This window comes from Pongo pygmaeus, chromosome 7, assembly GCF_028885625.2.
Source record: "Pongo pygmaeus isolate AG05252 chromosome 7, NHGRI_mPonPyg2-v2.0_pri, whole genome shotgun sequence".
In the NCBI taxonomy this organism is placed as follows: Eukaryota; Metazoa; Chordata; class Mammalia; order Primates; family Hominidae; genus Pongo; species Pongo pygmaeus.
The window spans coordinates 65,696,697-65,710,325 of record NC_072380.2 but is presented as its reverse complement, the minus strand read 5'-3'; the positions used below and the strand labels follow the sequence as shown (position 1 = coordinate 65,710,325).

Genomic DNA, 13,629 nt, shown 5'->3' with positions numbered 1-13,629 from the left:
TCAGTATACCTTATTCTAACTGCAGCATTATTAGTATTTAGGTTCTTGCCACAACTTAAGAATAACATTTAACTTTAATAATGCTTTGTCATCTTCATTCAGAGAAATAACCTTTCTGTTTTTGAGACCTTTGGTTCTGGTAATTCTTTTCAGTTTAGAACTTTAGAAATTTATAATCTTGTATAGATTGTCTTTAAAAATCATATTAGCTTTTTTTCTTGCTGAGTTCTCTTTTTAAGTTTTAAAAAAAGTAGTTGTGGTAGCACATGTACCTAAAATTTCCCATCTTAACCACTTATTTTTAAGTGTACTGTTCAGTAGTAGAGCATTCACAGTGCTGTACATCCAGTCTCCGGAACACTTTTCCTCTTGCAAAAGTGAAACTCTTTACCCATTAAACAGTAACTCCCCATTCCCCTCTCCCCCAGCCCAACAACCACCATTGTGCTCTCTGACTCTCAGAATTTGACTATTTCAAGTACTTCATATAAGTAGAATCATAGAATGTTTGTCTTATTGTGACTGGCCTATTTCACTTAGCATAATATCTGCAAGGTTTATCTGTGTTGTGATATATGTCAGACTTTCCCTACTTATTACGGCTGGATAATATTCCATTGTATAATGGTTCATACCACATTTTGTATATTAATCTGTTGATGGACACTTGGGTTCCTTCTACTTTTTGGCTATTGTGAATAATGCTACTGTGAACTTAAGTGTACAGGTACCTCTTTGAGACTCTACTTCCTTTCTTTTGGTTATGTACCCAACAGTGGAATTGCAGTAGTAATGGCTTATAGAAAAATTAGGAAAATACAGAAAAATATGAGTAATAAATTTAAGTCATCCATTAAGCTGCTTTCCAGAGAGAACAATTATCAGTATTTTGTTGTTTGCAATATTTAGTGAATTTTTTTCTATGTATAGTTGGAATTAAGTACTGTAAAAACTATTTTATGCTCTTCTTTTTACTCAGCTACCATAATGTAAGCATTTTCCTCTTTTTTAACATTTTTCCAGAGAATAGTTTATTTGAGATGTATAAAATAAATCAGTGCTATACAAAAATAATAAAAATATTTTGCTATTTTATTTACAAATTAATTTCGTAAACTATACTTAACATGATAAAGAACAAAAAGTTCTTGACTTCCATCCTTTATGGCTAGAAAAATAAATTATTTTAATAGTTATTTAAATCTGCCTCCTGCTCCCAGAGAAATTAATGTATTTTATATATATATATATTTCAAATTATCCCTAACCTTTAAACAAACAAGAGTAGATACTGCTCTATTTTTACATAGAATTGTAAACAGCCTTTTAAAAAGCTGGAGTAGGCTGGGCGCGGTGGCTCACGTCTGGAATCCCAACACTTTGGGAGGCTGAGGCAGGCGTATCACCTGAGGTCAGGAGCTTGAGAACAGCCTGGCCAACATGGTGAAACCCCCATCTCTACTAAAAATACAAAAAATTAGGCAGGCATGTTGGCACGTGCCTGTAATCCCAGCTACTTAGGAGGCTGAGGCAGGAGAATTGCCTGAACCCAGGAAGTGGAGGTTGCAGTGAGCTGAAATCATGCCATTGCACTCCAGCCTGGGTGACAAGAGTGAAACTCCGTCCCCCCCCACCCCCACTACCCCCCCAAAAAAACAGAAAGCTAGAGTAACTTTCCACTAGTTGGAACTGAACTTCATAAAATATAAACATTTTATAAACCCTACAATTCAGGTAATTTGATTTAATTATGACTAATCTGTAGGAATATACAATACAAATTTGTCAGTCATCCACAATTAAGAACAACTATTCATGAAGAAAAATTTTACTATGTTCAGAATAAGATTTTATTCATATTCTTGAAAGGTAGCTTTGTTCCCAATAAATATTTCTCCTACTATTTCTGTATATTTTAGGAGATGTTTTCAATTCAAAAGAAATAACATCCAGTTATTTGACTTTTTTTTTTCTTGCTTGAAACTGCTCTGTTTTGGTTTTTATAGATTTAATAAACATTGACAAGGCAGGATCAGTAGACTTCACTGAAACCCCCACCTCCCTGTTTCAAATGATTCTCCTGCCTCAGCCTCCCGAATAGCTGGGATTACGGGTGCCCGCCACCATGCCCAGCTAATTTTCTTGTATTTTTAGTAGAGACAGGGTTTCACCATGTTGACCAGACTGGTCTCGAACTCCTGACCTCAGGTGATCCACCCATCTTGGCCTCCCAAAGTGCTGGGATTATAGGCGTGAGCCACTGTGCCTGGCCCTCTTTTTTCTTGCTTGAGTAAGTTCTTGTTTTTTCTGTTCTCTTTGCCAGGCTTTCTCCTCAAGGATTTTTTCCACAGCTTTTGTTTTCTTGAAATTGGGATCTGAGGGATGCAGATTGAACAAATGGGAAATGTACACTGCTTGAAACCATGCATTGCTAACATTTACCTCAAAGTCATCCTCTAATAATTTCTTTTTTTCTCATGAGCTGCTTTTTCTTCTTTTTGCTCAGGTTCTGGTGCTCCACAATCTTGTTGTAATTGAAGTGTTTCTTACTTTCCTCCTCCTCAACCAGTGAGGAAAGCCATTTCAGCCTTTTGTCTTTCTATTTTGGTTTCTTCTTCTGGAGATGTGCCATCTTTTGCAGATTTTGTTCGCTTTTTTCTTTATACCTATTTTTTTAAACTTCTTTAGCAACGTACTGGTCATTTATATCAACATCAGAGGGAAGTTAATTTTCACTGGCTTCTTTAGCAAGAGTCTTCTTTTTCTTATTGTCTTTTTTTCTCTTTCTTCTTTAAAAATTATTCCCAAGGGGTCAGTTTATCCTTTCCTTCCAATTTGTTCTTGACCATCTCTTTGCACTTTCTTTAAGACTTGGAACCCATTTCGTTTCCATTTCCGTATCATTTTGTCTTTCTTTTCTTTTTCTTGAATAACCTGCAAGAGTTGCCTATATTTAGTGATTTGTTCTTCATCATCCTTCTGACTTTTCTTTGTTTTCCCATCTTCTTCTACATTGACTTCATCATCACTTTGTAGCTCCTCTTCTATCTCCTCTTCATTTTCGCTAGAGGAAGCTTAAGTAGTCTTGAAAATCCATGTCCAAAAGCTCTTCCTTTTAAGCTTCCTGTTGAGTGTTGTAATTCTTTCATGTTCAGTCTCATCCCAAGTGATTTCCACCATTGATGTTCCCATTGCAGCAGATATGATATATATTTAGTTTATATGCTGTTAAATACACCTCTGAGGCTACGTCCTTGGGCTCATCATCAAAAGTAGTATCATCTGGTATAAACCTTAGATCTACGAAAGAACAACTACTTTCAAATTCCAGGCCACCACAATGCTCATAAATTTTACTTGCTGTTTCAGGAGATTCACAGTCTACTACTGCATAATAGTACTTCATTCATTTGAATTGATAACCTCTCAGTTTTTCTCTAGAGGTCCAGTCCTTTTCTGGGTCATCTTCAGGAACACTTAATAGCTCTACTGGTCCTCAAACTTGCTCTTCCTTCACCCTCTCCTTTCCAAACTCTGAAGAATATATTTTTACAGCAAATATAACACCTCCTTTAGGTTTAAATCAGTTGAACAGAGCCAGCAAATCTTTTGCCTTTAATCTATCCCAGTCCATGTTGCAAACTGCTAATTGATGTGTAATGTCATCAGCACGAGGAGCAGGTTTATCTGATTCTCTCCATGCATGCCCAAAACTTGATTCTTCTGGAAACAGATCTGCCATATCATCTTCATTTTCAGAACTAGTTTCTATATTTCCTTTACCTCTTGCAAGATTAGGGCTGCTGTCACTTGCATCATCATCCTCACCATTCTCTTCATCCTCATCATCACTTCCATTGTCATCATCACCTAAAGCTCTGCCAATACTTGTAATTTCATTTTTAGATTCCTCATCACTTCCTGTTTTACTAACACTTTCTAAATCTTCCTTTAGAGCATCTTTGTCAAACATTTTACTGTCTGTTGAGTTTTCATAACCATCACTGCCACTTGCCATTATGGATGGAACCACTGGTTGCATTTCTCTTCTTGTCTTAGAACACTTGATCTTGGGAGATTTCACAGCAGAGGTGCCCGAGTCTAATGTCCTTCATTTTTCTTTGAGAGAAGAGTTGATAGTATGTTGAATAATGTTTTTTTCTCTTTTGTACTTTCTTGTGTAAATTTTTTGCTGTCCTTCTTTGGACTTATGTTGGGAGCTATCTTAGATTTACATGGTTTTCATTTTTTTAATTCTCTCAGAATTGTCTGTATCAGTTTTATTTTCAGAATCCTTTTGATTAGCTTTCTTGGTTTTTTTCTTTTTCTCAACTAGATTTTTTTGAATCTATTTCTTTTTTAGTCTGGAGTTTTTTCTTCTGTATTTTCTTTTGATTCATTGCTTTGCTATCTTCATCAGAAAGATCAGAATCAGAATCTGAAAGGTCATAAAAATGTTGCAGGTCCTCTGTAGTGCTATGGTTAATGTGGTGCCCTCTTATCGACAGCATAGTTCAACTTGAAGTTTTGTTTTGAGACAGAATCTTGCTCTGTTGCTGGGCTGGAGTGCAGTGGCGTGACCTCGGCTCACTGCAGCCTCCGCCTCAGGGGTTCAAGTTATTCTTCTGCCTCAGCCTCCCCAGTAGCTGGGATTACAGGTGCCCACCACCACACCCGGCTGATTTTTGTAGTTTTAGTAGAGACGAGGTTTCACCGTGTTGGCCAGGCTGGTCTTGAACTCCTGACCTCAAGTGATCCACCTGCCTCAGCCTCCTCCGGAAGTGCTGGGATTACAGGCATGAGCCACCATGCCCGGCCAATTTTGACTTTTTGATTCTTTTCTGGCATTTCCCAAAATCTCAGGTCCTTTGCAATGTGCCTAAACTGCTGGTCACTGATTATTTATTGTTTGGTGCCATTTTTAACTTTTAATCTTGCTGAACATTAAATGCTTGAAGAAACCAAATACATCTGGAGTTCTCTCCCTCTTAATTGTTTTAAAAAACCCCAAAAACCTTTGTAAGCATCTTACTGGCTGTGTAATATTTCATCAGATGGATATACTCTTACTTTATGTCATTACTTCCCTGTTGGATATTTGTTTTTAGTGTTGTGCTGTTATAAAATTATACTCTTTAATCATCCTTTGTATTTTTGTGTTTTTAATTGCCATCTTAGAAATAGATTCGATATCAAGTTTCTAGGTTATAGACAATGCTGCCTAACTTTTAGAAAGGTTGTTGGAGTTATATTTGTCAGACTGAGATATTCTTAATTTTTACATCTTGTTAATTTGTAAGAGAATATTGACATATGTTTAAATTTATTCATTTCTGTGCTTCTTACTGATGAAATTGTTTTTGAGATCCTTATTCCAAATAACTTACTGATGAATTTTTAAAATATTTATTAGCTGTTTATAAAAAATATAAGATGTGACTTTAGAGGATTTTCCCACTTATCTGGGATATATTAAACAGGAAAGACAAAGAAGGACTTAGGAAAATGAAGTTTGGAAGTGTGTGTTCTGTTGACATTATTTAGTTTTTTTATAGTACTGCAAAAAGTACATTTAATTTAATTTTGCTGCAGGTACAAACCCGTAGTGCTGATGAACCCATGACAACATTTGTTGTCTGTAATGAATGTGGAAATCGATGGAAGGTATGGACTCTCTTGGATTCATATTATATACTCACTTATAATAGAAAGATTTCTTCTGGTCTTTTCATAGGTCTGCCTAGATATCTAAATATATACAGATACGCTCACACTATCCAGTGCTCTTGTACTCCCTGACTACTTGTAATGGAATATACTATCTTGTTACCCTACTAGAAATAAAGAGTATTAACTTGACTTTACCACCTTTATTTGTTTTGGTGCAGGAAATGGGGAGTGAATCTTAACTGTTTAATTATTATATCACTGTCCTATTTATACTATATTCATTAAGTTGTTTTGACTCTTGTACTTCCAGAAAATCTATACGTGTTTATTAATTGTTTTAATGGATTTTGATTTTGGAAAATTTTTTTTCCTTTGTTGAAATCAGACCCAGTGATTTTAGTGTTTATTTTAGAAATTACAGATGAGCACTGCTGTCATTTGGTAGGCTTTTCACTAAGCCTTCATATTGCCTGTGTGCTCTTGAAATTAGTCCCACACAGGCAAGTTTATATTATTTAAATAATTCATTCTTGAGGGATTTTGTGAAACAAAAGCATAAAATTTAAATTTGGGAGCAGAAATACACATCAGTACTAAAAACATTTTAATCATTATTATAGATGAGGATGTTAAGGGTGTGAGTTTGGGAGGCTTACGTGGTACGAATTTAGTCTTTGGAATCATACAAACTGATTTTGAACTCCTTTGCCACTTCCCATTACTGAACTATATTGTTCTTATATATTAAATGTAAATAGTACCTACATTTTGGATTGTGATGAAGAGTAGAGATAATATATTTAGTGTGCCTGATAATTGTTGGTGTTCTAAAAACGCTGGCTATTTTTATTAGTTTTTCTGAAGTTTGTCCAAGATTCTTTTTTTTTTTCATTTATACTTACATAGACTTTTCAGTTTAATGCTCATTTTGAATTATTCACTTAGCTTAAAGCATTTTCTGAAAATCAGAAATGAACTAGAAGCCATTTGGGCCAGAGTCCCAAACCATATTGAGAATATCCATTTGGCTTCTTCAACTCCACTTTAAGGGGTTGGGGCCAGTACCTATTTTGTTTTATTTATTCATTAATTTTTTTGAGATAGAGCCTCACTCTGTTGCCCAGGCTGGAGTGCAGTGGCGCTATCTCAGCTCACTGCAACCTTCGCCTCCCAGGTTCAAGCGATTCTCCTGCCTCAGCCTCCCAAGTAGCTGGGATTACAGGAATGTGCCACCACTCCCAGCTAATTTTTGTATTTTTAGTAGAGACTGGGTTTGGCCATGTTGGTCAGGCTGCTCTTGAACTCCTGACCTCAGGTGATCTGCCTGCCTTGGCCTCCCGAAGTGCTGGGATTATAGGCGTGAGCCACTGTGGCCGGCCCAGTACCCTTATTGCGTACAAAGATTTAGTTCTGAGCTGCAAAGATTACTGCTATTGAAAGTGTCTTCATGGTTTGAAACAGTATTTCCTACCCATCTCATGTTGCAGAAGTTGTCATTGGTCTAGGAGAGGGACACTCACCTTCTTTTTCAATCCTGTTGAGAAAATTTGGCCTGTTCTCTTGGATTTGTTTTGCATGATGGATCTTTTTTTTTTTTTTTTTTTTTTTTTTTAAAGATGGAGTCTTGTTCTGTTGCCAGGCTGGAGTGCAGTGGCATGATCTTAGCTCACTGCAACCTCCGCCTCCCGGGTTCAAGAGATTCCCGTCTCAGCCTTCCGGGTACGTGGGACCACCATGCCTGGCTAATTTTTTCTATTTTAGTAGAGACGGGGTTTCACCACGTTGGCCAGTATGGTCTTGATCTCCTGACCTCATGATCTGCCCACCTCAGCCTCCCAAAGTGCTGAGATTACAGGTGTGAGCCACCGTGCCCAGCTGTGATGGATCATTTTTATTATGGTGATGAGGTGTGCAGTGCAGTTTGCTTTGAACACATGCACTTTGTGACACAGGTTTTGACATAGTACTTAACTGAATTTAAGAAAGTTCAATTTAGGATAGAAAGCTGATGCCTAGGGTGGCATATTTTAGAAGTTCAACTTTGGAATTGTTAATTTTTTTTAACCTTAAAAACATTATAAAGAGGTATTTAATAAAAATGCTGAAATTGTTTTATACAAGTTCTTTAATTATATGTTCCTAGTAGTTCTAAGTTGGAAAAGTCAGGCACTTAAGATAGGTGATTATTATGTGTGAAAAATACAGCATCGTTTTCAAAAATGCATCTTTTTTAAAAGCAATATCAGGTGTATGCTGTATTAAATGGGGAATGTACCTTATTGGTATTTAAAGGTCTTACGAAATATTTTTTCTTTTTTGACAGTTCTGTTGAGTTGGAAGAATTGGCAAAATATCTGGACCATTAAGAAAACGGACTTTGTAATTAGCTTTAAACTAGGCCAAGCAACTAGTTTTCCTGCAAATCAAATTTTTAAAGCAACTTGGGTTAGATTTTGTTTTTGACCTAACATCCCTTCCTTAAATGCCTTCTGTAGTTTCAGATCAGTAGGGAGACCATATAATAATTGTATGGTATCTGTTTCAAAACATATTTTTTCTGTTTTTATAAGTAAGTCGATATCAATTAAACTTTTGGCAATATTTTTTCTTTCTTAAAGGGGAAAATATACCTTAACTTTTTTTCTTTTACACTGTGAAACATACACAGTAGAAATTCTGTTATTCTCTGTTATTAATACATAAATGAAAATACATTTTTTTCCATATTGGCATGTAGCTACAAATATTAAAGGAGGAGAAAAGTTAATATAATTTTAGGTTTACCAAATATGGTGTGTATTCAAATAATACTTGACCAGCTTATCTAAAATGTACATAATTTTGAAGTAGCTTATGAATTTGATTTTAATTATTATGTTCACAAGCTTGGAATATTAGATATTATTTTACATCTTTAACTAACCGTGATCATCATTTCTTGTAATTTCTTGTACATGTATATTACTTGTTCTTAATAGATTTTTGGAAACAAGACTTTATTGAGATCAGTTTGGTTTTCCTGTTAATTTACCTGTTTGACTTTATAATGTGTTTTAGTTTTGCAGAAGAACACTGTTGTAGTTTAGAAGGCTTTTCATAAATCCTCTCATAGGCAAAGATGAAAACTTCCCACTATTTTTTTCCCCTCTTAGGAAGACATACTGGAAAGAAAATGTTTAGCATCTTAGTGTAGTATAGCTATTGTAAACAGTTCATGACTAGATTTTGATTCGGAAATCTATACTGACCAAGGATTAATCTTAAGGATTGTATAAATCATTAAAGCTGTGGTCTTTCCATGTGGAGATTGATAGAAAATATTTTTGTCCCAAGTCTTATTTGCTGACTTTTTCTGTCAATGAGTGAGATTGTTGAACAAACTGAATATATGGGCTATAGCAAGTAGCTTTATAGTACAGATCTTACAATTAAGTTTTACTTTTGTTAAAGTGTGTACCATTTTTTCTGTTTGGAGTAAGACAAAAATTGTTTTGACATAGGTTCCCTAGGGTACACTTGCTCTAGCATACTTTAAAGGCCACTGTTGCAAAGTCTACATTTTATGCTGAATCTGCATTCTGTCAGGCACCCGTAGAAAGACCTCAGTACATGCTTTTGCACTCTCCTTTGCTCCCTTTTTCCAATTTCTTATTGCATATCATTTTGTTGTAATACAGAAAGCAGCATTTTTAAATGTCCATGTTAAGAATTGGCCCACCGGTACCAACTCACCTCTATTTTGTCAGTTCATGGTTGAAGATTTTGTTTTATTTCAAAAACAAAGTACATTTTTGAAATAATGAGTTTCAGAATAAAATAATCTCACTTTTAAATTAAGTGATCCATTTTAAAATTTGTAATTCAATAAAGTTTTTTTTGTTGTTAAACATATATCACATTTTGTCATTTTATTTAGACATTGAAGCTTGCTTTGCCTTTTGTTAACCATACACCTGCTCTCCCCTCAACTACTGAGGTATTTCTAAAGTACAGTTTTAATTAAGTGAAGCCTGGTCTTCAGTAAAAACTACTATTCAGCAGCACTACAGAGCATGTTTTCTTTCTTATCTTTTCCTGGACCTCTGGTGATGGATGGAATGGCAGGTTCTGAGTAAATATGTGAGTGCATCCCATGTGTACACTTAATTTAATGTGAGAGACCAAATAGTGAGTCTTGCTATTGGAAAATACTAGACTTTATTTATTTATTTATTTATTTTTTTTTTGAGACGGAGTCTTGCTCTGTCGCCCAGGCCTGGAGTGCAATGGTGCAGTCTTGGCTCACTGCAACCTATGCCTCCCAGGTTCAAGTGATTCTCCTGCCTCAGCCTCCCAAGTAGCTAGGATTACAGGCGCCCGCCACCATGCCCAGCTAATTTTTGTATTTTTTAGTAGAAACGGGGTTTCACCATGTTGATCAGGCTGGTCTCGAACTCCTGACCTCAGCTGATCCACCCACCTCGGCCTCCCAAAGTGCTGGGATTACAGGCATGAGCCACCATGCCCGGCCCAATACTAGACATTTGTAAAGTAATCGGAAGTAAATATTAAGGGTAATATTTTATGATGTTACTTTGAGGGCAAAGTAACTGTTAAATGAACATGCAAAGGAATTAGACAAATATACTGGCAGATAATGAAGAACCATCCTGGGGAAAGCAGAAAATAACAATCTTGGTTTTCTAGCTTACCTGGGTGATGACGAGCATTGGTTTATAAATTTTGCTAAGCTGTGGCAAAAATTCAGAAAGGTTTATATTCACCCAATCACCTAAACCTATATATAATCTTACAAATGGCAAATATTTTAAGTATTAAGAAGACAGCAAAAGAAATAACAGGCTGTGCTTTGAATTTTTATAGCTACGTAGTGGTTGTACTTGTGGGTCAAATTTTAATTTGTGGATTTGAATTGACTTTATTTCTTTTTTCTTTATTTCTTTTTTTCTTTTTCTTTTTTTTTTGGAGACAGGGTCTCACTCATTCACCCTGACTGGAGTACAGTGGCACTATCTGCTCACTGCAGCCTCCACCTCCTGGGCTCAAGTGATCCTGCCACCTCAGCTTCCTGAGTAGCTGGGATTATAGGTGCACGCCAGCACACCCAGCTATTTTTGTGCTTTTATTAGAGATAGGCCATGTTGCCCAGGCTGGTCTTGAACTCCTGGGCTAATCCAATTTGCCTGCGTCGGCCTCCCAAAGTGCTGGGATTACAGACTTGAGCCACTGTGCCCAGCCATTTCTCAAAATAAAAACTACAGTTAGAGTTGTGATTTAGAGAGTTTCACTCAACAGTTGTTCCCAGGCTGGGCTTAGTGGCTCACACCTGTAATCCCAACACTTTGGGAGGCTGAGGCAGGAGGAGTGCTTCAGCCCAGGAGTTCGAGACCAACCTGGGGAACAAAGCAAGACCCTGTTTCTACAAAAAAATTAAAAAAACTAGCTGGGCATGGTGGTGCATACCTGTGGTCTCAGCTATTCAGGAGGCTGAGGTAGGAGGATCCTTTGAGCTCAGAAGATTGAGGCTGCAGTGAGCTGTGTTTGCACCATTGTACAACACCCTGGGTAACAGAATGAGACCCTATCTTAAGAAAACAAAAACAAAAACAAAAAAACAAACCAGACCAGTGAGGTGGCTCATGCCTGTAATCCCAGCACTTTGGGAGGCCAAGGCAAGAGGATTGCTTGAGCTCAGGAGTTTGAAACCAGCCTAGGCAACATAGCGAGACCCTGTCTCTATATAAAATTTTTAAAAAACAAAAAGTTGTTTTCTATCTCCCCTTTATTTAGTTGTATTTAGTTGTAGAAAATTAACCATTCAAAAAGAATTGTATATCCCACTGGGAAACCCAATGGGGATAATCACTGAATTACTAGTGAAAGCCACATATGAGGCCAGGCATGGTGACTCACGCCTGTAATCTCAACACTTTGGGAGGCCGAGGTAGGTGGATCACCTGAGGTCAGGAGTTTGAGACCAGCCTGACCAACATAGTGAAACCCCGTCTCTACTAAAAATACAAAATTAGCTGGGCATGGTGGCACATGCCTGTAATCCCAGCTACTTGGGAGGCTGAGGCAGGAGAATTGCTTGAACCTGGGAGGTGGAGGTTGCAGTGAGCCAAGATCGTGCCACTGCACTCCAGCCTGGGCAACAAGAGCAAAACTCTGTCTCAAAAAAAAGAAAAAAAAAGCCACATATGAAAAATAAAGGACCAACGTTAAGGATACTACTTCACGGGAAATAGGACAGAGTTACTGACAAATTCCTAGGAAGTAATGGAAGAATTATGTTGAACAATGTTTAAGTAAGTTGAAGTCAATAAAAAGTAATAGTGAAATAGAGTGGAAAAAACAACTTATAATCATGGCTATATTCGATAATCAACAGCTATAACTTAGTAGAGGTGGAGTTAAGTTCTTGTGGGAAATGTGTTCACTGCTCTCTAGCATCCAGAAGAATGCCTGTCACATAGTAGGTGCTCATGAAATAGTTTTTCTTGGATATGTCTTTGTCAGTGTGTTACATGATGTTCTTGGCTGTTCAAGAGCTAAGATATAAAGAAAGAATGTTCCATAGGTTGAGGACTTGCAGAGGTAGAGTAGATAACTAATGGTTGGTCATGTTTTAGACTCCAACTTTAAAATAAGGAATGTAAGGAGTTAGAGTGTTGGGAGATCCCTTTTGGTGCTTTATTTCTGCGAAGTGATGCAGCAGTTTCAGTGTACTCTTGTACTTGTTTATCCAGCTGGAGGATGGAAATTGAAAGCACAGGGAGCTGTCTCAGGTGACTTACCTTGTTCTGATTCCTCTCCCTGGATGTTATATAAAGATAGCTAATTTTTATTTTTCCCCTTAATGGCCATGATTTCAAAGAGACACATTTCATATGTGATATCCCATACAGTCTGGTTAAATTGGTCCAAGTGTTTTTATAATTGAGTGACTGAACTACTTTGAAATAAACATTATTTGTGTGATAATGCCAATGTGAAAGTATAGCAGGTATTAAAAAAGCAAAAACTGAGAGCACTGGAGTTTGGACTGTGATAGGTATAGCTTCTGTCTCAGCATTAGTGAACTCATTAATGAACTCAGCATTAGTTCCCAAATACTTTCCTAATTTATTTAGGGGCAGCTTCGCCCCTTCTCCTCTCTACATGACTACGGCAGGTCTCATTCATAGTGTCCCCCCTACGTCATGCCTGTCCTTGAGATTCCCATATGAACAGTGACAGCTAAGCCAGCTTGAGCTGCGTTTGGGGCTCCCTGCAGCTTTTTGCCTACTACATGCAGAGATCCTTTGTGTATGATGAAGCTGAGGGGAGTTGAAATGGAGAGAGTCCTGATAATATCGGACGTCTGGACCCAGCCATGTGGAAGCTAGAACTACTGTAGACTTCCTGCTTATGAGGGGAAAACATTTTCCTTTGTGCTTAAGCTAGTTTGAACAGGTTGCTGTCACAAGCAAGTGAAAAAAAATCTTAAATTATTTTGGGTGAATATTTGAGTTAAATAAAAGAGCTGATACAAAACATCAAAAGCTGTGAGAATACTGCTAAGATTTCCAGTTAACCTGCAGAAGCAAAAGAGATCTGGGGGAGCATTAAGGTTATGGGTTAATATCAGGCTGACTTATCTTAATGTTTTGCTGATCTGTCCATCTTTTTCAATTTTTTTATTGAGTAAGAACAGGTAACATGAGATCTACCCACTTAACAAATTTTTATACTTATAAGCACAATGTTGTACAGCAGATCTCTAGCACTTACCTTATATAACTGAAACTTTATACTCATTGAACAGCAGCTCCCTACTTCCCCTCTCGTCAGCCCCTGGCAACCACCATTCTACTCTCTGCTTCTATGAGTTTAACTATTTTATGCAGTATTTGTCTTTCTTTCACTTAGCATAATGTCCTCAAGATTTGTCCATTATCCTGATTCATCAATTCTGTC

General features: G+C 37.0%; 1 protein-coding gene and 1 pseudogene across 1 annotated transcript in view; one reads left to right on the top strand and one right to left on the bottom strand.

Annotated features, from left to right (window-relative positions):
• TCEA1 (transcription elongation factor A1) overlaps positions 1-9,561 on the top strand; it is a 58,025-nt gene extending 48,464 nt beyond the window's left edge. Inside the window, exons 9-10 of the mRNA XM_054497700.2 lie at positions 5,593-5,664; positions 7,994-9,561. Coding sequence (XP_054353675.1) covers positions 5,593-5,664; positions 7,994-8,002 — 81 coding nt within the window. The 3' untranslated portion in view covers positions 8,003-9,561. The remainder of the gene's footprint in view (positions 1-5,592; positions 5,665-7,993) is intronic.
• On the bottom strand, positions 1,954-5,051 carry LOC129042859 (ESF1 homolog; annotated as a pseudogene).
• Positions 9,562-13,629: the final 4,068 nt, after the last annotated feature.